This window comes from Ursus maritimus, unplaced genomic scaffold (genome assembly GCF_017311325.1).
Source record: "Ursus maritimus isolate PB19 unplaced genomic scaffold, ASM1731132v1 scaffold_4, whole genome shotgun sequence".
NCBI classification, from domain to species: Eukaryota; Metazoa; Chordata; class Mammalia; order Carnivora; family Ursidae; genus Ursus; species Ursus maritimus.
Genome location: NW_024426552.1, coordinates 62,929,575 through 62,953,104, shown reverse-complemented (window position 1 = coordinate 62,953,104; position 23,530 = coordinate 62,929,575). Strand labels below are relative to the sequence as shown.

Below are 23,530 nucleotides of genomic sequence, written 5' to 3'. Positions count from 1 at the left end.
TAATGTTCTGTCATTTCTATCGATCTTTATTGACATTTGTGGTTTTCTATCTGTCCGAGACTTGATTATTGATTTGGGTTAGAAGTCCTCCGGCAAGGACTGGGCTTTCAGTAGCAGTAAGCACACCATTACTCCACAAATGGGAATAATTAAGAACAGCAACTTACAGCTAAAAGCAATTTCATTTGAAACATACAATGTTTAGATTGCTTCACCCTGTGAGAGCTCCTAAACTCTGGCTTGAGAATATGGCTCTAGAAGCATACTTCAGCTCTGGTTCTCCTTGTCCAGCCATGGGTAGGTAGAGGGGTCAAGCTAAGATTATTCTATCTTATCTCCCTGTCATCTTCTTCCTTTGGCATTTTTTAAACTAAGAATGACCTTAACCTTCTCTATACCTTCTGTCACTGCTGTTTATGAACTTCCCAGAGTAAAGTACATTTTGAGGAGAGAATAGTTTATATGTGTGTATCTGTGACTCTGTCATTCCTTAATATTTTTGAAAAAGAGCGAGAGAATGTGTTTCTGGGAGTGTAATTAAATAAATAACATGTGTTCTTTTATCTAACAGCTGAAGCAGTGGAAGGCATTTGAAGAGGAAAACCAAACAACCCGACGCATGGCCAAATATTTCAGCACTCCCAGCAAAAGCTTCCATACCCCGTATGGTGAGGAGCAGAATTGCCACGCTGGAGGAGAGAGAAACTCCATGGACAGACTCCTCACAGAAGTAAGCTAGACCCCTGCCTGGTGGATTCTCTGTCAGCAAGAACTCCAGTCATGCAGTGGTAGACCCCAGATGTCTCATGGCTAACATTCTTTCTTATTCTTCCATTCCCCCACTTCTTAGCCACTCCCACTTCTCTCAGCCCCGGGCAAAAAGGGTCAGCATTTCTCCAGGGACCCTCCCATTGCTGACCTCACGCACTGCATTCATTCACTGGCCACGTGTGTACTAGGCATTATGCAAAGTGCTGATGAACAAAACAAATACAGTCCTTACCTCACGGAGCCCACAGTCTACTGGAGGAAATAGATGTTGGTCAAGTAAATGTATAATTCTTTTTTTTTTTTTTTTTTTTTTTTTAAAGAATTTATTTATTTATTTGACAGAGAGAGAGACAGCCAGCGAGAGAGGGAACACAAGCAGGGGAAGTGGGAGAGGAAGAAGCAGGCTCATAGCGGAGGAGCCTGATATGGGGCTCGATCCCATAACTCCGGGATCACGCCCTGAGCTGAAGGCAGACGCCTAACCGCTGTGCCACCCAGGCGCCCCAGTAAATGTATAATTCTAAACTGTGGTAAGAATTATGAAGGAAGGGGCGCCTAGGTGGCTCAGTCAGTCAAGTGTCTGCCTTTGGCTCAGGTCATGATCCCAGGGTCCTGGGATCGAGCCCCCCCCCCATTGGGCTCCCTGCTCAGTGGGGAGTCTGCTTCTCCCGCTCCCTCTGCCCCTCCCCCCTCACTTGTGTGTGTGCGTGCGCGTGCTCTCTCTCTCACAAAAATAAATAAAATCTTAAAAAAAAAAAGAATTATGAAGGAAGAAATCAGTGTGGTAAGACAGAATAATGGGTAGTGAAGGCGAGGGAACCTAATTGAGAATGGTCAGAAAAGACTCTCTGAGCTGAGAGCTGAAGGTTAAGTACAAATTGACCAGGTGCAGGGAAAAGCATTCCAAGCAGGGGGAACAGTGTTGTAAAGCCCTTGAGCAGTAGTGGATCCTAGCTTCTTATGTATGATATATTGTCTTTACTTAAAGTAGTGCGCTCATTTCCAAGATCTTACGGGGCCCATTCTTGTCCTTTCCAGGTTTGAACTAGAGATTTCAATCATCCTACCAACCCAGAAAGTGTCCAAAATGGGGTGGAGGGCTTAATACGGCCTCTGAAGATCATAGTAGTGCCAGGGGAGAACTGGGCCAACCTCAAGCCCCTTTTTCTTCTGTTCTTGAGCCAGAGTTGGCACCTGTCCCAGAGTTGGGCAGTGTGCTGTGGGCTCGAAGAAAGCACCTGGAAAAGCTTCAGGCTGCACTGCCTCAGAAAGGAGACACAGGATTCAGAGGAATCAGTTTTTCACACTAACTAAATTATATTTCATTCTTTTTCAGTACAGAACACACCTGAGTAGGTGCTATGTGGGAAACTGCACTTGTTTGAAACTGTCCTGACACCTGGGTATCAGTTGTCCCTATGCGAGACAATGGTGTGGTGGGGACCTATGGGACACAACCAGGGAAGGGATTAACTGCCCCAGGCCCCCACTGCCTGTGCTCCTCTATTCCCTCACACCACACCCTCCGTCTGGAGCTGTTTAATCCACCGGAGTAATATTTCTCCATTTCTTTACTATTCATGAAGCGTTCAGGACCTGATTTCAAAGCCAGATTTCTTCCTACCTGTCAAGAGAGTAAGTTGCATTGCCTTTGATACTCGGTGAAGTCTTCAAAGAAGTATTTTTTTTTTCCAGCTGAACAGAAGGCTGGAAACTTGGCGAGAACAGCCAGGATGGTTTTTATTCACAATCAGCTAATGCTGGAACAGCCAAGTGGCCTGACTCTTTAGCCTTATGGTAATTTGTGACGTGCTTTTTGTATTTCTGCCACGCTACCCTGTTTCCCACGCAGTAACTGAATCTGCTCTATCCAAAAAGATGCTTTGAGTCTGCGGAGGAAGGGCCCTAATAGAGAGCAGATGCAAAGGCAGTAAATCCTGGCCTCCTCCCGGTGCCCTACACCTGGAACATCTTTCCCAGAACAGGCCTGAGAACAAGCAGCCTGTCCTGGGCTCCTCCACAGGCCTAGAGAGCTTCCCGCATCTGAGTCTCCAGTACCAGCACTGCCTGGCACATAAACACAAGTAGCCCTCCTGCTTCCATCTGTGCACAGCCCCTGACTCCAGCTCCTCCATTGCAGGTCCCTTCATGCAGCCCCTTCCACAGCCCCTCTGTCTCCTCTTACTTGCAGTCCATCTTCTTACTCTCACCCCTCTTGACCCTCTGGCCAGAGGTCCCCCAGAGGCTGTTTGAGCAGCATGCATCACTGACTCACCAGGCTGTGGGAAGGCCAGCAGGCAGAACCTTCCCAGAGGTTGAAGACCTATACACTCCCTCGTACACTCTGCAGCAGAGGGAACTCACCTACAAGAGGGTGACTCCATTTCCTCTTATGGCCTGCACCTTATAAAACACACCAATGGATGTTTTGCTTCCCCGAATGTACCAAAAGTAATAATTAATAAGCTCATTTAAATGTAGCTGCCACGGTAGGTCGGATTTTGGTTTACAATGGCAACGCCTCACACCACGCCTTTAATTAGTATGCAGCCACGGTGAAGACAGGGTCCCATTTCCTTTTCTGGAACAAGGGAAATTTACTGTTTAGGCTGACATTTCTAAATTCGTCACCAGTCAGCTTCAGATGTTTGGTTTGCTGGGAGAAAAGTATTCTTCCCAACTCAATGTTTACCCTATTTTTCTACACTCAGAGGGATTTGGGGCACAAAAAGTCAGCACTCGGAGTTTACTTGCTGGGTAGTTGTCGTCAGCTGGTGGTTTCCTCCTAACTCTGTGGGGCCGCGGAGACCTCGTGAAGCCTATGAGAACGTGCAGGGGGTCTTCGGGAGGAGGGGCTGGTGAGGAAGAAGAGGGTTGGGGTCCCTCCTGTGCAGCCAGCTCAGTCACGCCCATGAGATCCTCAGGAAGATATCAGGCACCACCCAGATATCATAAAGAGCCCGAATGAATGTCGTCGTGTTACTCATCCACTCTGCTCCTGGTGAGTCCTTGAGTCATCTACACTTCCCTGGCAACGCCCCGGCCTCACCACTCTGCAGGTGAGCAAAGGGACATGGGGAGGCGGGAGCTCAGAGGCAAGTCCCTTCCGCTTATTCACCAGTTACTCACTGGTCCTGGACTCTCTCTTGATGATAAAAGAAGAGGACTAAGCCAGGATGAGCCTGGAGTGCCAATATTCGGAAAATCACCCTGCTGCTTATAAAGAGCGAACAGGAGATCTGCTCGGAGTCGCTGCCTGAGGACTATTGCTGGACTAGTTTACTTAAAGGGTCACTTCTGGGCAACACCCCCATATCAACTTGAGGAAAAAAACCACAGGTTCAGTCCACAGGTGACTTATTTCAGGTAGCCTAAAGAAGGAAAACATTCTTTTATTTCTCGGGCGCAATAAGTGGATGTCCAGATGGTCATCCTCAGCTTCTAGAGAGGATGACCACAAAGAGGCAGCATTTTGGTATTTGGACAAGCACTTCCTAGAAGGCAATTTGTGTTATTAACCCCGAACCCTGGACCCTGTATCATCTGCCCCAAGACCATCTCTTCTCCTTTGGGCTCCACTACTTTTGAATATCAGAACTCTCAGAAGGTGGGCGTAAGTTCCGAGCTAGACAGTCACCAGCTGTACCACCAGTGGATGCTCAGGGCACACCCACCACCACCCCTTCCTCCTACTTCGTGCCCCCTAATCTTGCAGTTAGGACAGGCACCCCCCTGCAGCCCTCACCTGCCAGCCTCCCGGGTACAGCGTTGGTCAGCTCAGAGCCGTGCAGCAGGTAGGCTGCTCCACAGCAGAACTGTCCCGGAGCTCAGTCATCTCCTGGGCTCCATGCTGGAGCGACTCAATCAAGTGATCAGAGTTTCAGTCCCAACTATGCCAATAACAAGAATAACAAAACTTTCTCCACTTCTTTAGGAGCTACCGACAGCTAATGTCTCCACATGGTAGCTTTGGCGCCCGCCCCCGAGGTCCAGCCAGGGGAGGTGATGACGCCAACCTGAGAATCTTGTTGCACCCTTCCCAAACCCCAGCTCGGGTCTTGTCTCTTTGGTGCAGGAATCTCCACTCTTCTCTCTGTTCTTCCCAAATGTTCTAGTCTGTTTAGCAAGAGGCAAAATACGTATTTCCTCACTCATTCATCCCCTGGAGATGTGCCTGAAACTCATCTGTGATTTGCGCAAGTGTGACAAACCCCGAGTTGGGCCATCTCAAACATCCAGGGTGGTGTCCCGCAGAGCGGCGTGACCCTCTGAGCTCTGAGGAAAGGGGAGAGGGGGCTGTACAGCCAGCAAACAGCTAATGCTGTTGACCTCCCTTCTCACGGACAAAGCCACACGCTCTGGGGATGGAAGGGGGGATTAAGATCACCCAACAATAAATCATGGCTAACCTTTATTGAGCACCATGTGTCAGTATTGTGCTAAGCACCTCACTCACATCCTCAGAGCCTGCGATCACCAGCCAATATGCGGAGGAACAGGAATTTAGAGCAAGGTTCCGATGCCACGCTTTCTCCACCATGGGAAACAATGTAAAAACCCTCAGAGGCATCCTTTATTGATGGTTTCGCTTTTATTTTACAGAAAAATGCTATGATTGAAAGCCTGCAGGAACAAGTAAACAACGCCAAAGAGAAGCTAGTGAGGCTGATGTCAGCCGAGTGCACCTTCGATCCCCCAGAGTGGGCTGTCCCTCCTGCCTCTTCCCACAGCAAGAACATCCTGGTTGCAGCCTCTGCCCACAGCCTGGTAGCTCAAGGGCCTTCGGAATGCCTCTCTGACTCTCAGAATGGTACCAGTGTGGTTGCCCCGGTTGGCTCCCAGAGCACCTCAGTGCCCTCCTCAAGTGTACAAAGCCTGGTGTGGGCTGTGAAGGACACCAGCTCCTCCCCAGGGCAGAAGGAGAAAATTTCTAGCTTGAAAGATGTTTCTGAGCATTTAAATTTGGGCTGCAGCCAGAAGCCATGGCCTGATCAAAGCCGAGGTGCAGAAAGGCGAGACCAAGTACCCATGAACCCCCACCAGAGTCTCATACCAGGGGGAGAAGGCCCCATTCCCCAGAGACAGGAGCAGCTGGAGAACTCAGAGGAGCCCCAAAAGCGGCTGTCAAGGGTCAATTCAATGATCAGGGAGAAGCTTCAGGAAGTCCTACAAGATCTGGGCCTGGGCACTGAGGCTCCCCTCCCCTCTTCCCTGTCCTATCCCCAGCAGCCCTGGAAGAGCAATTCTACCCACAGCCCCCAGAAGATTCCCCTCTCCAAGGAGCTGGGCTTCAGCCCCTATATGGTGAGGAGAAGGCGGGCAGCACTGCGGGCTCGCTCACATTTCCCAGGCTCTATACCTTCATATGTGGGGCATCGTGCAAATAAGACTGTTTCTGGGGCACACAGTGGGCGGCTAAATGTGCACAATAGGGACAGTGCCTGCCTGGATCCCCAAACTGCTGATTCCAGAGTCCCAAAACCCTCTTCCAGGAAGACTTCACTACCCCCAGATCCTCAAGTCAAGCTGGGCACCATGGAGGTCAGCAAACAAAGCCAGACAGAGCCCCAGGGGGCCATAGGGAGCCATGCAGCATTTTCCCACCAGCCTTCTGGCTCTGACCGGGCACCGTGTCCCACTGCCCCACACCTATCCAGAGCCTCACCAGACGTTCCTGAGCAGCAGCTGCTGCTGCCCCTGGGATTCCCACACTGTCCCTCCATGTCCTCTCCATGCAACTACCTTGACACTGAGTCCAGCAGCTCAGACGAGTTCTTCTGCCACTGCCACCGGCCCTACTGTGAAATCTGCTTCCAGAGCTCCTCTGATTCCAGTGACAGTGGCTCATCAGACAGCGACCCTGACCCTGCTGGCGGGCTGGCTTCCTGGGAGAAGCTGTGGGCCCACTCAAAGCCTATCGTGAACTTCAAAGATGACTTGAAACCCACACTGGTGTGAAAAGCAGCAGAGTGGGTCTGGATATAGAGGTTGGTTCAGGACAAGCCATACCAAGGCCTCTAGGTGGAAGGCCAGTTCTGGCCTTCAGGAAACAGATCGGTGCCCTGAACTAATCAAGCCTTTACCATGTTTCAGCTATGCTCACTTGAGCACTGTGCTACCTTGAGCTCTTCTCAATCTATCAAAAGAGGGGTATTGCCTGTCTTGTTACTACCTCACAGCATTCCTAAAAAAGACTCTGGTTGAGTGACCATAAAAAATAACTTTTAGATAAAAGGTGCTAAATGAGCACAGAGGGTCTTCCGTCCTGGTCAGTCTGTATTCTACAAAACTCTTAATATATACCAGGTGGATAACTTTGCAGACATACAGATGGAGAGATAGAAAGAGAGTTTCTGCAGAACCAGAGTTGTAGACTGTGACCCATCAAACTGGCCTTCTGGTGGACAGACCTGCTAGGAAGATAGTCTCTTACATTCTTGTGCGCCCCACTCTTGGTAGGGGGTGGTTGTATTTCTGCTGAAGTTTGTGAACACCACCCCCCCTCATTTCCAGCTTCTGACCAGACTCAGCTCAGAATCACCTGTACACCACTGTTTGGTGCACATGTCTTTCTGCCATTATGGCATCTCACCAGCATCCCTGAGACTGTCAGGTCTCCATGTACCCATAGTCTCCCCAGGTCTCATTCTTGAGCTCAGATGACACCGGAGGCCCAGACTGTGGCCCATCTCTTTGACTCTTCCAGTGGTACAGTTTTGTACTGGGAGGGGGCAGAGGGTGGGAAAAGCACACACTGGCAATTTCTGATGGGGTAGGAGAGGCCCTGTTTGTCAAGAGGTGATTTTGGTGCCATTGGGATAACATACAACTACATAAACCTGGAAATAGAAAATGGGGAAATATAAAGGAAGAAATGGGGGAGAAGGCAGGAAAAGAAAATAGGTTTTGAATATTTCGCTTGAGTCTAGCATGGTACTTGGCAATATAAAATTTCAGTAATTCCTTATGATAACCCTGTGAAGTAGGCACTCTTGTTCCCATTTCACAGATGGGGAACATGGGGAATTTGAGGCTTAGAGAACTGAGGTAACTTCCCCAGATATCACACTGCTAGAGAGTGGCCCACATAGGACTTGCCCACAGTTCACGGGACTCCCAAGGCGGTAGATTTCCCTGAGGGCACATCTCTTCATTCATTCTCCTGGGAGTGGCCAGCAGGGCTGGGCAGGCCAGACAGTAGACCAAGGTAGTGCTCACCCTGCGGGTAACAGAACTGGGTTCCTGGCCTCAGGCAGCAGCCCCCCACCACCCCACTGCCTCAGGCGCCCATTCACACCTCTCAAGGGAGCCGGGGAGTTGGTGAAGAGCCAGGGCCTGAACGTAACCACCCCTGGTACCCCAGGGAAAGCGCAACGGGGTCCATTTTGCTTTAAGCGATTGTTGTTTACAGGCCGTCCCCCACCCCACCTCCCACTCCCTGTGTGTTCGTCTTTGTGTATCCATGTTTGTGTGCAGGAGTTTGGGCCTCATTAGATATGCTTGCAGGGGGTCGATGGGCTCCCAATGTCTCGCAGAAGATTGGTCCTGAACTCTCAGGGCTGCCGACACTTCGTGAATCTCCAGACACTGGACTGGGAAGCCCTCCTGGAGCACGGATTCCTCTACCGTTTACTTTTAAATGCAAATGTCATAATTTATTCTGTCTGTGGGTTTGTAGTTTCCACTTGTGCTGTTTGTATGCTGTCCAGGTGACACCTTAATAAACCAGAAAGGGCTCCCAAAGCAAGTCTCTTTAGAAATTGTGGTCTCGTGCGGCGGAGGAGAGGAACACACCCAGGGAGTGGACACAAAGCAGCTGTCAACGTTGCCACTGGCTCACCCTGGCTTCCAAGTATATCTTCTACCAAACTTGCCTTTGTAACAGATTCTTCCGTGACCTCCCTGTGCAGCTTCCTATCCCAGAAACACCCGCCCCAGTGGATCGAGAAAACTCAGGAGACCCTCCACTCTTCCCACCCATGGCAGGGGGTCCTGTAGCTGGCCTCACCTCCTTCAGCTTCAAGCAGCCTCCCATTCATTAATGTGGACTATGCAGGCTCTAAACCTGGCACTTCTAGCTTCTTCCTCTCTCTGCAGCTATACCTCAGCCCCACCATCTCGACACTTTCACATCTCCATCCCTCTTCTCTCTAGAATCTCTTTCTCAACTTTGTGCACCTTGTGAATTACTCATCCTTCAAGACTCAGGTAGAGTCTGAACACCCCCAAATAAAATGGACTGATCCCCTAGCTAAATATAGAAGGATATTTTGGGGTCCATGTTTTGAACTCAGTTATATAGAGGCTTCTATTATCCATTTTACCTAGAATGACTTTGTAACCTTTGATAGACTTGATTGAAGAGATGAAGAATCGACCCTGAATTTTCCTCGTTTATCATTTGGTTTAAAAACTATGTGCCATGGAGTGTCTGGGTGATTCAGTTGGTTAAGCATCCGACTCTGGTTTCAGCTCAGGTCATGGTCTCATGGGTCGTAAGATCAAGCCCCAAGTTGGGCTCACGCTCAGCAGGGCCTCTGCTTGAAGGTTCTCTCCCTTTCCCTCTGCTCCTCCCGCCATCACGTTCACTCAAGTTCTCTCTCTCTCTCTCTCTCTCTCTCAAATAAATAAATCTTAAAAAAAAAAACACACCTATGTGACAAATATCATGACTGCCTGCCTCAAATACTGTCTCCAAATCTATTGTTCACTCAGTGTACCCACCCCCACTCCTCACCAGCTCCTTTCCTAGATCTGTTACCTCAAACCAGCTAATCCAGTGATGAAATTCTTAAAGGGATGAGTGTATCATGACTTTTGGATGCTCTTGACCATTATGCTCTAGGAGAAAGGACAGTAACTTATTCAAAGGAATCCTGAAAAAGGAAACATTGCATCTACTACTGTGCTCTGGGTTATGTCTGTCTCTCTTGGTTTTAAGGTCTGCCACGGAGCCAGGCCTGATTCTGACCCAAGCATATCTTGTCCTGCTGATTAAAATCTTTGGGTTGAAGGTGTCCATCCTGATCCCAAAGTCCATTCCTTTCTCCTGGCCTGCGGCAAAACTCTCTTTCCTGAAAGGATTAACTTGGCCTTCCTGGAGCTCATAGCAGAGAAAAAAGCATCAGAATGTAGGAGGCTTGTTTTAAAGAGCCATATCACTTCTAAAATGGTAAAGAGAAAAGTCAATGCAAGTTCCACAAAATCTCTTCTGTATCTGTATTTATTTTTATTATATTTAGACGTGTCTCCTGCGCAGATGTGTCTCCTCCTCCTGAAAGCACTGAGTTTGTCTTCTCCATCTTTGTGTTCTCCAGAGAGCTCTGCACAAAGTATAAGCACAATAAATGTTTGATGGTTGGATTTCTGGACAGGTAAGTGGATGAAACAAAGGAAGGCAGGGAACAAGTTCTGGGGCTAGCAAAGCCTCAGAAAGGGAGGCAGAGCCATCTGGTTTCACTGCTTTCCAATGAATTAAAAGCAAGAAACAATATCACTAGAAGACCCAGAAATAACTGAATTCTGAAAATTACAGTACTTTAAGTCTCTTAGGGAGAAGGAGGATGAAATGATAGAGTTAATGGAAGAGAAGCAGGAAAGTGTGATTAAGGTCTTCTCTTAAAGATGCTTTCTTCACAGGCTTGTTACTGAGGAACAAGCAGCATTAGTAGGAGGACAGTCTGTTCATTTTTCTCACCATCAGCTTCCTTAGTCCCCTTTCTCAGAGCCCCAAATGAAGCACTTTCTCTGTATCCTCTGGCTGCTACACTTTTCCCAGTAACAGCAGCTGGGCTTTGTCAAGGGAGGTCTAGTGCAGAGATGGCATTTGGGGCCTGAAAACAAGGAGAGACGTTACTCTTTGTACTCAGACTTGGCTCTTCCTCACCTCTGGTACCCACTCTGATCTCTTTCTCCCTGAAATGTTCCTCATCTTAGCAATCCCAGCCACACTGCATTTGAATAAGGGAGCAACCTGGGATGTTCAACTCACTATTGAGGTCACAAAGAGGCAGGAAATGCCAGTGTAACAAGACAAAATAACCGGTTATGAACTTGACAAGATCTGGGTCGGTGATTCCCAACCCTTTTCATTCTTTGACTTACTTTGGATGTCTAAATATACTAAAAAGACAGGTAGGCTCAGAGAATAAGTGCTTGGGAGAGGCCCTGGAAAGGTCTGCAGATAATGAAGAGAAAAGCAAAAAGAGGAAAAAAGAAGGGAAGGAGGACAAGATCAAAGAACAGAGAGTGGGAGATGTGGTGAAGGAGGGAGGAAGACAGAGAACAAAAGGCACCCTGCTTGGCTTTGTCAGCGGACAGACTGTGGCAGTTACTTCTCTTGTAAATGAATGTGTTGGCTCCAGTTCTGAATTAGAGAAAGTGAGGCTCACTTCTGTGAAGAAAGGCAGGGATACCCTTGTAGAGCCCTTTCTTCAGTATGTATGTGACCATCGTTTCATTTCTCGACTTTCCCCACGAGGCCGTGAGTCTACAACTTGTTTATAATTACCTTGGTGTCCCCAGCACCTAGCACTGTGCCCAGTACATGGCTGATGCACGACAGATGTTTGTCAAAAGAAATAGATCAAGAAAAGAAGAGCAGCCTAGCCAGAACTGTCTCAAGGAGGACCCCAGTGATGCCACTCCCAAGAGCTGAGGTCACCTGGGAAGCAAGGCTCAGGTATCTCATCATGGATGACAGTGTTGTTGATTCACCTGAGTTTAAATCCCTTGTTACAACACCTGAAAGCTTTGTCAAAAGAAGGCATTTTAGATGAGCTCTCTTCCCCGCTAGTTTTTGTACAATAGTTTTCCCCATGGCAATGCCAGAGCTCAAAGTCACCTGTGTGTCTGTGTGACTTTCAGCAAGTTGCATAACTTCTTTGTGGCTCAGTTCCCCCAACTGTAAACTGGGATAATAACACCTACCTCATACAGTTGTTATGAGGATTCGATGAATTAATGCTTGTAAAGTGGTTGAACTGTGCCTGGCGCAGAGTAAACATTATATAGAAGCATGTGTCTTGGAAAGTTGTTTGGGAAACACAGATTTACAATTAGAAATCCTGTTTTCTTGCTTTATACCCAAATCCCCCTTCTTTGTGTTCAATTTGTTCCAGAGCGAAGGGTCTTCTAAATAGATCTGGCAAAGCGAGGATTACCCTCTGGTTCAGCCCACTTCTTGGGCAACAGTAATTTCTCCTTGAACCCCTTCTAGGTCAGGCACACTTTGGGGAGCAGAGCCACCTGTAGGGCACAAATTTTAGGGCAGGCCTAGAAGAAAAGGTGTAGGTGGAAAGTCAGGAAATCTGATTTTGTTTTGGGGGGAGCCAAAAGACACAACTAATTTCCTTGATAGAAATATTATGGACTTTGTAATAGAAAAAATACTTACTGTGTGTCACTTAATCCTTGTCTCACTTAAGACCTATAACCACCCCATGAAGTAGTTATTGTTTCTGTTTTACAGATGAGGAAACTGTAACTGGAAGAGGTCAGGTAACTAGCCCAACGTCACACAAGTGGTTAGAGGCAGAGGGAGAGCTTGAACTGAAATCTGACTTGATTCCAAGGCCGTTTTTGGATTCCCTGACACTAGTTCCAGAGCATGTGCTACAGGCGTGCTACCAGAAGACAGAAGGCATTTCAACCCGGCAGGGCAGGGGCCCAGGCTGAGGTTTTCTTAGGACACTAAGGTTTCCTTAGGAAAAGCAAGCTGATCTAGTTCTATAAGCCTATTGCAAAACCTCCATTGCTGAGTCATTGAACAGTGTTGTGGAGGCTGGAAGGGAGCTTTCTAAAGCTACCTGGTCACTCCCGCCCCCTAAGTTCAATGCCACATACACTTGATACTGAAAAGAAGTAATTCCCTTATTTAAAAAAGTTATGGCCAGTCCTTCAAGCTGGAAGTTTTTTCTCAAGCACCGTGTCCTTTAAGTGGCACAAAACGATGAAGTTGGACAAGGGTTCCAAAAGATCCCATGATGACTAGAAACACTGCAGACCATAGGTCTTCTGCTGAGGCTCGGGGACGGCCATAGAATCTCTTCAACTCAAGTCCATTTTGCTGAAAAGCTTTCATTGCTCCCACTTCTTCAAGATGAAATCTCATCTTGGTTTGGGGTTCAAGGCCCTCCATTATGGAGTTCTGCCCTCCCTCATTCTCCACTCGCCTAAAACTCTTCTCCTTGCTTCTGCCAAATGGGTTTCCGCCTGTTTCCAGAGCATGCCAACACTACTACAGGCTCTAACTTTTGTTCACACCAACCCATCTCTCCCTCATCCTGACTACCCTGGCCTGAAGTGACCTCACTTTCTTCTGGCCAGTTCCAACTGGCCTCAGAATTCTTTTGGTGATAAATTATATACTCCTGTGATGCCCCTGACAACAATTCTATTGTTCGGAGCTGTTATAGAAATCCTTTATTGTTAACTTTTCACATGTTCATTTCTTGCCCCTCCAACTAAATTATCAGAGACTGGAAGGCAAGAGCAACGTCTAATTTATCATTTCATGTCCACAATATCTTGCACAGTACCTGTTGCCTGGTAGATCCCAAACATTTCTAGGTTTTTAAAGACTGACCAACTCTCTTTCTGTTCCTCCCTTTCTGTTTGCTCAAGAGTATGCAAATGAAAAGAAATATGGCAGTATTTTTCTTTCATTCTGAACCTGGAGTTTAGCATTTCAGAGGATCTCTGCTGTGTCATGAGTGAAAGTCCACTATATAGGCCAAGCATTAGGATAGGGCCTTACAGTAATGCTGGATGAAATTAAGCCAACAGGACCCAAGTTGTGAGATCCCTAAAACTCTGGATCCCCCCAACATCTTCAAAATAAATAAAAAGCAGCAACAACAAAAACTACTTCTCTAGGTGGTTCCTATGAACACCTTCAGGAAGCATAAGGGTCCTAAGAAGAAGGAGACCAGGTTATTTTGGCTACTGTTGCTACTGCTCCCACCATAAAATATAGCACAGAAGCGGAAACAGGATACAGATCTGTCAACATATTCTGATGTCACAAGCAGGCACTTTTACCATCAGGAAAAGGAGGCCATACCAGTGGAATGCAGCCAGATGTCTAATTTCCAGCAGTTATCCCTATATCACTCCAGAACTACAAGAGTCTCATGACTGGGCAGGGCAGCGTGGGTCCTGCACTATAAGCCATTGTTGTCAGTCCCCATCCTAAAGGGATTTCTTCTCTCTGAAGCCCTGCCTACAGTTTCCAGGACATCCCAGATCAAGGTAGGGTCTTTATATTAACATTTTTTTTTTAAGTTCACAAGGTGATTTTCATGTGCAACCAGAGTTGAGAACCACTGGGCTTTGGCTCCGGCCTCCTGGGATGCCAGAAGGAAGCTCCAACTTCTATCCATCATCTCCATCCCCATGCCTTGCCCAGCCTCTGGTCTGGAGCAATCCCACTCTTCCCTAAACACAGCTCCCAGGTGTTAAGGAAGGCTGATGGAATATGAACATTCTGGACTCCCCTATACTCTCTCCTGGGCTTTTCTTTCATCTCAAGCATAGATTCCTTCTCCTCCATGAGCCTTTTCCTGTACACTTTGGCCCACTGCACCTTCCCTCTGTAACAGTTATGATCCAGCACCCCTGAGTCAACAGCCATTCTTTGAACTTCTTTTTGTTCTGACAGGGGTGAACATGGAATGGACATAAAAGGTGCTTGAATATTGAATGGAGAGGGAGAGAGTAAAGAGAATGAGTAGGGATAAATTTTTCTTCAACAAATACATATTACACATCTATCAAAAAGCAGGTGGAGAACCAGTAAACAAATAAACAAAAGATAAAATAATTTCCCAGATAAAGTGTAATAAAAATAAACCAGAGTAAAGAGATGGGGAATGAATAAATGAATGAATTTATCAAATGTCTAGCAAATTCAAACTCTACAAACATTTAATTTCTATCCACCCAGGGTTTTCCACCAGATCGTACAACAGTGGAAAGGGGGCCACTGAGTGTTTATACTATTTTGCTAGAGCCGTCATAACAAAGTACTATGGACTGGGGAGCTTAAAGAACAGAACTTTCTGTCTCATAGTCTGGAGGCTGTAAGTCCAAACTCAGGATGTCAGCAGGATTGATTCCTTCTACGGGCTGTGAGGGATCTCTTCCAGACTTCTCTCCCTAGTGTACATCCTAATGACCTTACTTTATAACTTAATTCCCTTTGTAAAAAAAAAAAAAAAACAAAAAAACTCTATGTCCAGATAAAGTCACACTTGAGGTACTGGGGGTTAGGACTTGAACATATGAATTTTTGAGGAACACAGTTCAGCTCGTAACAGTGTCCAAATTTTACCTTTCTATCAAGATCTGCATACCATTGGGGTTTACCACTTAATTATTTTAATCAATTGTAACCTCCTTGAGGGCAGGAACTCTGTTGTTCATACCTAGTTCTCAAGTTACTAAGACCATGCCTGGCACAGAGAAGATAATTCACCAATGTTGGATTGAATTCCCTTTCGTTCAAGAAAACTCAGGGCAAAGGGTGAACCCATTTAACCCAGGAAATCAAAATAGGTTGATAGCCTGCAGCAATTCCTGAAACTCTCTGAGTCAAAGGAAATTATGTTTCCATGACACAGTATCTCTCTCTGGATTTCTTAATTAGGGGTATTTGCATGATGAGAGGAGGCTTGCTTTCCTCCTCTCAAATCAATGGCCTCTGCCTCTGCCATCAGAATTATCTCTACAGCAACTGCATGAGTCACAGAAAGAAGGTCTGGCTCTCAGTGGAGGAATGAACAGCAGGAGAGGGAAAGCATCTTAAGATAGAGACCCCTTATGGATGTGCAGGAAAAAAGGAGGGCCCACAGCTCAGCTCCTCAGTAACAAATGCAACAGAAACAGCAAAATAGCTTTAAGCAAGTGTCTCCCCACCTCAGAGATATGTTGCTGTTTCCTTTCAATAGCTCAGTAAAAAGGTCTCCCCAGCCGCATACCAGTTGGGCCCTTGCCCTCAGTCCCTGGACCAACTGTGAAAAAGCTCAGCATCCAACAACCTGGAAAGAAGACATGTTGGATGTGAGAGGGGTGAGCTCTTAGCACCATCCTGCCTTACAGTCATTGACTCCTTGAGGCCTCTCGTGTGCTTACACTATTCCGTACAGATCAGATAGGGTAATTCAGTCTAGCCACCACAGAGTCTCTGAATGCAGGTATTCCTTACCTGAAGACATGCTTCCCAAGGCCCCTTCCATCACTAAAAATGTTGAATGAGGATCTCACTCAGCAAGGCTTTATCAGAGTGGATGGCATTCTTAAGATCTATTCAGAAAACCTAGAACGAGAAACCAGATGGTTAAGCAGGAAAGGGTTCCCATGCTTTCTCTTCTACCCACTGGTATCCTGCATCAGGTATCCAGTCCTCCAGGTGGGACACCAAACCAAACCCTAAGAAAGGCTTTTGGAAGATGATAGAAAAGGTAAGACAGGTCAACCAGAATTCTAAATACTGAAGAAAGAAGAGAATCTTTTCCTCATACTGCTGTGAAAAGGCTGCAGAAGAGCCACAGGGCAGCTGAAAACAGTTAAAAACCATTAAATCGGGGCTGTCAGCAGTGCCTCTGAGCGAAAGACACAGAGATGGCCAAGACCAAATCCTTGAACTACAGCTTCCCAAGGGAGCTCTGGGGAGAGGACTCTTGCAGCAAATGCACATAGCTTACGATTACAGGACTTTCAACCTTCGCTCCAGGAAGTTGGACTAGACCATGTGAAAGCTGGGAGGAATTGGTTTTCCACTCTAGCCAAAGATTTACGTTAGTGTCTCTCAAATGAAGAAAATGTTTTCAGAGAATCGCAAGGTCTCTCTAAGATTTTTTAAATTTGGCTTTTTATTTGAATGATAATATAAAAATAATTCTTAGCATGTTCTTGATCATCTGGATGACGGTTTTAGAATGCTCTGTGAAATTTCAGTACCTAAGGCTGTGCTTTGTGAAGGTTTGCGCAAGCAAAGCTTCAATGGCATCAAGGTCTGGTGTGTATAAGGGAGGATTTTGAGATGGTTTGAATGTAAAAAGTAGTTGGAGAACAAGTCTTCACACGGCAAATGGTAAACGTGGAAGACTGTGTTATCCAAAAATGGGCTCAGCAATATTCCTAGTCCTACATGCTTCTTCAGAACCTTGTCACTATCTCTTCAAGAGGTAGAGTGTATATCATCCCCTTTGACCTCAGCATGGTAGAAGTGATGCCGCATGACTTCTCAGGCTAAGTTATAAAAAAGATAGAGCTTTCTCCAGGTTCTTTCTGTCTGAACACTTGCCCGTGGAACATAGCTTTATGTTGCAAAAAAGCTCAGGACCCATGAAGAGACCACATCTAAGTATTCTGGCTGGAAGATCCAGACAAGGTCCCAGTGAGCAGCTGGTGTCAACTGCCAGACATGTCAGCAAGCAAGCTTTTAGATCAAGGGTTAGCAGTTTCTGAACTGCCAAACCTGACCTATTGCCCATTTTTATAATAGTTTTATTGGAACACTACCATGCCCATTTATTTGTCTATGGCTTCTTTTTTGCTACGATGACAGAGTTTAGTAGTTACAACAAACTATGTGGTCTACAAGGGTGAAAATAATGTACTATCTGGTTTTTTAGAGAAAAACTTTACCGGCCTCTGCATTAGATGATTCTCGCTCCCATTCTTCAAGCCACCTCAGGTAAGTCCTAGTAGAGCAGAGACGAGCCATCCCTACTGAGCTCTGCCCAAATCATAGATTTGTGAGCAATACAAGTGTTGTTTCAAGCCACAAATTTTGTGATTGCTTGTTTCATAGCAATAGACAACTGGAACAGTTTTATAAGCATGCTGTATTCAAGAGGACCTGGCCAAAGCAGGTGATCCCCCATTCAGAATCTACTGCTTAGAGCTTATCTTTGTGGTTACCAACTTGCAGCAGTTCATCAGCAGCAAGAAGTAGATAATTGCAATAAAGGATTTTTCCATTCCCAACTCTAATAAGAATTAGATTAGATGCCCGTGTAATTCAGATTTTAATAACATCACCATGTTAATCTTATCTCTAAGAAAAGATAATTTTACATTATTATCTAGAAACACTTCATTAAAGTTGGTCTTCAAGAATTGCTTGCTGTCATCTTATGGGTAAGTGTGTGGTCTGATTATCTTGTGCTATCAAACCAAGCTGTGATGTTACTAGTGACATTTTCTATAACACACTTGTGCAAACAGTTTATTCTCTGGATTAAAACAACTGAAGTCAAAATGCAGAAAAAAAAATTAAATATATAGCCAGAACCAAAAGTCTTTCAATTATTAACTAATTTGGGGGGTTTTGTTTTGGCAAAACATCATCTCTCACATTAAATTTAATCATATAGGGTTTTGTGGATTTTTAGGGTCAGCTTGATAATTTGGTTTTCTAATTGTGTAAGCTGTAAATAGAGCACAAGATTCACACCTACATTTACACGTGTGTGTGTGTGTGTGTGCACAAGCAACATCAGAATAGGTGATAGAGTAAACCTGTAATATATAATTTTTTCCCTTTAAAAGAGGCCTGCACAGACACAAAAGGACAAATATGATATGATTCCACAGACATACGGTACCCAGAATAGCCAAATTCATAGAGCAGAAAGTAGAATAGTGTTACCAGGGTTTAGGGATAGAGGGAAATGGGGGGTTCTTATTTAATGGGTATGGAATTTCAGTATGAGAGGATGAGAAAATTCTGGAAATAGATGGTGGTGACGGTTGCACAACAATATGAATGCACTTACTGCTGCTTAATTTTACACTTAATGATGGTTAAAATGGTAGATTTTATGTTATTTATATTTTATCAAATTTAAAAAAAGAGTCCGGTACTTTACCCAAATCTCAGCCCAAGCCAAAAGCAGCTGAGAGTCTCCCCAGGACATTTCCCCTCAGGCCTAGATGCTTAACCTAGACATTTGAGGTTTTAACACTCAAAGGTGAATAGAGCCCTTTGTAAACGGGCACCAAAGAATTCGTGCCCAGGGGAAGAGCATCTCTCTCTCTCCTGCTCAGACTCAGAGCAGCAGCACCCTGAGCCACTCACCCCTGGACTTTTGGCAATGGGCCCCTTACAGCCCCTGAGCATGGGAGGGAGGAAGTGATTCAAAGGGAAGCCCAGGTATTCTGAAAAAAAAAAAAAAAAAGGCCATCTACCCACAGGCTCTCCAAAGCTTCATCCTTTCCGTATTCTCATTCTGGTTTTGTCCCACGTCAAATGGGAACTGCTCCTTCTAGAAGAGGGCGATCTTTGAGCAACACTGGAGACTGAGGTACCCTTCCAAGGGAGGTGAGGAGGCAGGGTGAAGGAAATGGGATAATTAGAAGGGAGATTCCAGGGTAGGCATTCAAAGGGAATGACTGGCACCTCAGAGGAGCCAGACTCTGTGCTTTACATTCTTTATTGCCTTTAAAAATCTTCACAATAACATTAACGGTTTTTATATCCATTTTATGGAAAAGGAAACTGAGGCCAGAGCTAACTTGCCTAAATTGTCGAACAGCTCAGAAGAAGCCAGGATGAGAACAGGGTCTGTCTGATTACGAAACCTGGTTCCTGCCCCTTCTGACTCCCTCTCCACTGTGGACTCATTCTAATCTCCCTCTCACCTGCTCTGTAATGGTTCTGCCTCACCATACATCAGCCTCCTCATCTGAAAATACCTCTTCACACCTTGAAGGAGCCCTTGGGCTCTCTCTGAGTAATGTAAGAATTTGTCAAATCTCAAGGAACCCCAGAGAAGTGGAGTCCAGCAGAAAACCCGACGCCAGAAGAAAGCCATATGAGACCCCTTAGGGCGCCAGAGAGCCCCCCACATCATTCAAGGGGCACAGATACAGGATTTCTTTCTTGAGAGCATTTAATTTAACATGTGGGTGCACCTAGAAAAAAGTCCTTCTCTAAGAAAGCTAAGCATGCTCAACATTCTTTATAGCCAGCTAATACCACAGCCCTTTCTAGCCACACTGCTTGAAAATAGCTCTAAAAATAATATCTTGAGCAGTCTCTGTTTGCTCCTTCCCAGGAGAAGGTAAACAAGTAAACTCGAAGGCGGCTGCTGACTGGCCACCTCTTCCTGTATTTGTTTCTTGTCTCTCAGGGACAGCCCACTCCCCGACCTCCACCCCTGCTCTTCCTGCTCTCCACCATTCCTCCATCCGCTCCTCTCCTCTACCAAATTAGACACAGGAGCAGCAGCAGGCACAGGCATTTTCTGAGTAATTCTTTACACTTTTGTATGAATTAATTTTTTGAGTAATACTGCCCATTTGACATTTTTATCATTGGACAAATGTTCTCCAGGAAGCAAACAGAGGCACCAGGACCTGGAAGAGGGTGGAAGAGGTTATACTAAATGGCTTGTAGAAGCCATCCATGATGGTTCCATACCTGAAAGGATTGTACTGAAATTATAAACACCTAGAAGAAAACATAGACAGTAAGCTCCTTGACATTGGTCATACCAATACTTTTTGGATCTGGTTCCAAAGACAAGGGAAATGAAAGCAAAAATAAACAACTGGGACTACATCAGATTAAAAAGCTGCACAGTGAAGGAAACCATCAACAAAACAAAAAGACAACCTACTTAACAGGAGAAGATACTTTCAAATCATACATCTGCTAAGGTTTTTATATCCAAAGTATATAACGAACTCATACAACTCAATACGATAACCAAAAAAAAAAAAAAAAAAAAACCCAATAATCCAATTTTTAAAAGGACAGAGGAGGGGCTCCTGGCACAGTCACTTAAGCCTCTGATTCTTGGTTTCAGCTCAGGTCAAGATCTCAGGGTCGTGAGATCAAGCCCCACATCAAGCCCTATGTTGGGTTCCATGCTCGGTGCAGGGTCTCCTTTAGACTTTCCCTCCCACTCCTTCTGCGCACCCCCCACCCTCTTTCTCTCTCTCTCTCAAATAAATAAATTTTTAAAAAAGAAAGAAAAAGGACAGAGGATCTCAAGAGACATTTTTTCTGAAGAAAATATACAGATGACCTGTGGAACATGAGAAGATGTTCAACATCCCTAATCATCAGGAAAATGCAAATCAGAACCACAATGAGATATCACCTCACACCTGTCAGAATAACTAGAATAAAAAAGACAAGAAATAACAAGTATTAGCAAAGATGTGGAGAAAAGGCAACCTTCATGCACCGTTAGTGGCTATGTAACTTGGTGTAGCCACTATGGAAAACAGTATGGAGTTTCCTCAAAAAATTAAAAATTGAGCTACCATATGATCCAGCAATTCCACTACTGGGTATCTATCTGAAGAAAATGAAAACATTAGTTTAAAAAGATACATGCATCCCTGTGTTCATTGCAGCATTATTTACAATAGCCAAGATAAGGAAACAACCTAGGTGTCTATCAAAGGATGAATGGGTAAAGAAGTCTCTTTTTTTTCTTTATCCATTCATCCATTGATGGATGGATGAATATACATATTATTATGTACACACACAAACACACACATATACACACGCAATGGAATACTACCCAGCCATAAAAAAGAATGAAATCTTACCATTTGCAACATGGATGGACCTTGAGGGTATTATGCTAAGTAAAATAAATCAGAGAAAGACAAGTACTGCATTATTTCACTTACAAGTGGAGTCTAAAGAACAAAACAAAACAAAACCCAGACTCACAGATACAGAGAACAGATTGGTAGTGGCCAGAAGGGAGGAGGGTTGAGGGGGGTAGGCAAAATGGGGAAGGGGATTGAGAAGTACAAAATTCCAGTTATTAAATAAAAAGTCATGGGGATGCAATGTACAGCACAGGGAATATAGTCAATGGTATTGTATTAACTTTGTAAAGTGACAGTTGATAACTAGACTTGTGGTAACCATTTTGCAATGTATACAAAGGTCAGTCATTATGTTGTACACCTGAGTATGTCAATTATACCTCAATAAGTTTTTCTAAAAGTCCAAGAAAAGAAAGAAACTATGGATGCCTGGAAGGGAGCTCCCACTCGTGGGTCTGGGCCACTAGATGGCAATTATGTCCCTTTGCCCTGTTGCAGCTGACCCTAGACAACAGGCCTGTCCCCAGAGCTTTTTGATGTCTTTCTGGTGCAGAGACCTTTGAGAAGCTCATAAATACCCAACAACTGTTTCTTATCTACCTTTACCTTTACTAGGGATACTTACAAAAAACTCAGAGAAACATTAAAACTGATAAGAGGGTTTTCCCTCATACCTCAGCAGGAACTCCATCTGACCAAACATTTATCTAATATTAAGCAAGAGCCTTTGCCTCACTTTCAATCACCTTTCTTGTGTTGTGTGCTTTGGAAAACCTTGGTCCTGGGAACTCCTCTTTGGGGGTGCTCTTCCTTCCCAGGCTTTCCCTCAAGGAAACCTGTCAGGATACTCTGGTTAGACTACCCTGCCATGCCTCCTTCAGCTGGAAAAGTCCTCACTCCCATGCCACTCTTCTGTGAAGCCTTGCCCATGTTTTCCCAAACTTCAGCCTCACCCTCTTACCACATATGTTCAAACCATATTTGTCGTACAACTACTAAAGAGTTAATACATCATTCCATTGTTATTTGCCCGCATGTGTCTTCCTCATTAGATGGCAAGTGTCTAGAGAGCCGGGATAAGGTTTTATGTATTTATTTCTGATTCCCACAGTGCCCAGCCCAGCAAGCTGCCAACTACCACCTGGACAGCAGGTAGAGATTGAAGAGAAAAGAACCCTTCTCTGAAAGTCCCAGCCATCCAAAACTAACCATTTTCCAGTCACTGAGCAATTTCACATCCTCTCTTCTGCCCTGTCCTAGGACCCAAAGAGCTGAATCACCGTCGACATCACTAGGTGGGTGGGTGAGGAATGAGTATGTTTAGGTGAGTATTTGAGGGAGTATATGTGCAGTGGGGTACAAATACTGACAGATGTCTGGATTCCTCTTGGACTCTAACCAGTTCCCTTATCTCTGCTTTCTCACAAAGAAATGTTATTTGTCTGGGAGGAGATTACAAGGGCCAAGTGGATTAAGGCCATTTTCATTAGCCTTAAAGGTAACTTCCTTTCCAGCTGCAAGAAACTTATATCCACAGAAGGACAATAATTTGGAATTATGTCCTGGAATGTTTTTCCTCTGCTTCCTTCAAAGTCATGCAGCCAAAGTGTAGTCCTGGGACCAGCAGTATGAGCATTACCTGGGAACTTGCTAGAAATGCAGAATCTCAGACCCCACCCAGATCTGCTGAGTCAGAGTCTACATTCTCACAAAATCCCCAGGTGATTCACATGCACATTAAAGTGTGAGAAGACTGATCTATAACATACCTGGAGGCCACAGTATTTCATGGGAGTGTGGAAATCTTTGTAAACTCTGGAGTGTTCTGGCTGGTCGCAGAAAAGTCAGGGTCACAGTGGGATCAGTCAAATTCTTCATGCCTTAAGAGTTTAACAGAAAGTCCATTATTTGGCAATGTTGGGGCATTAAACAGCCCTGACACTTCCTCAAGATACTGGGAGTTAAACATAAAGCCCCCACTGATGGAAACCTGGACCCCAGATCAAGGTCTTTGTCAGGGTCTCAGAAGATTCCCCAGTAATAACTAGATCATGATACCTGGGGTAGTGTACAGACCAAGTAAAGACAAAATGAAGGCTTTCGCATAGGCTCTGAAGAACGACTACAGTCCAGGTGAGGTTTTCTTAGTAACTGCAGCAGATAAATCTGAGAAGTA

The 23,530-nt window shown here is 45.3% G+C and overlaps 1 protein-coding gene and 1 long non-coding RNA gene across 4 annotated transcripts in view; one reads left to right on the top strand and one right to left on the bottom strand.

Moving 5' to 3' along the window:
- GPR156 (G protein-coupled receptor 156) overlaps positions 1-7,022 on the top strand; it is an 87,602-nt gene extending 80,580 nt beyond the window's left edge. Inside the window, exons 9-10 of the mRNA XM_040621724.1 lie at positions 572-730; positions 5,374-7,022. Coding sequence (XP_040477658.1) covers positions 572-730; positions 5,374-6,729 — 1,515 coding nt within the window. The 3' untranslated portion in view covers positions 6,730-7,022. The remainder of the gene's footprint in view (positions 1-571; positions 731-5,373) is intronic.
- A 2,980-nt stretch (positions 7,023-10,002) lies between these two features.
- On the bottom strand, positions 10,003-23,279 carry LOC103678784. 3 transcript variants are annotated; one of them, XR_572754.1, is made up of 5 exons: positions 23,124-23,279; positions 15,977-16,087; positions 15,688-15,809; positions 10,469-10,604; positions 10,003-10,094 (listed from the first exon to the last, which is right to left on the bottom strand). It is a non-coding gene; the product is annotated as an uncharacterized LOC103678784 (long non-coding RNA). The 3 variants fall into 3 exon arrangements; XR_572752.1 differs by lacking the exon at positions 23,124-23,279 and adding an exon at positions 16,293-16,346; XR_572753.1 differs by lacking the exons at positions 15,688-15,809; positions 23,124-23,279 and adding an exon at positions 16,293-16,346.
- Between the last annotated feature and the right edge of the window lie 251 nt (positions 23,280-23,530).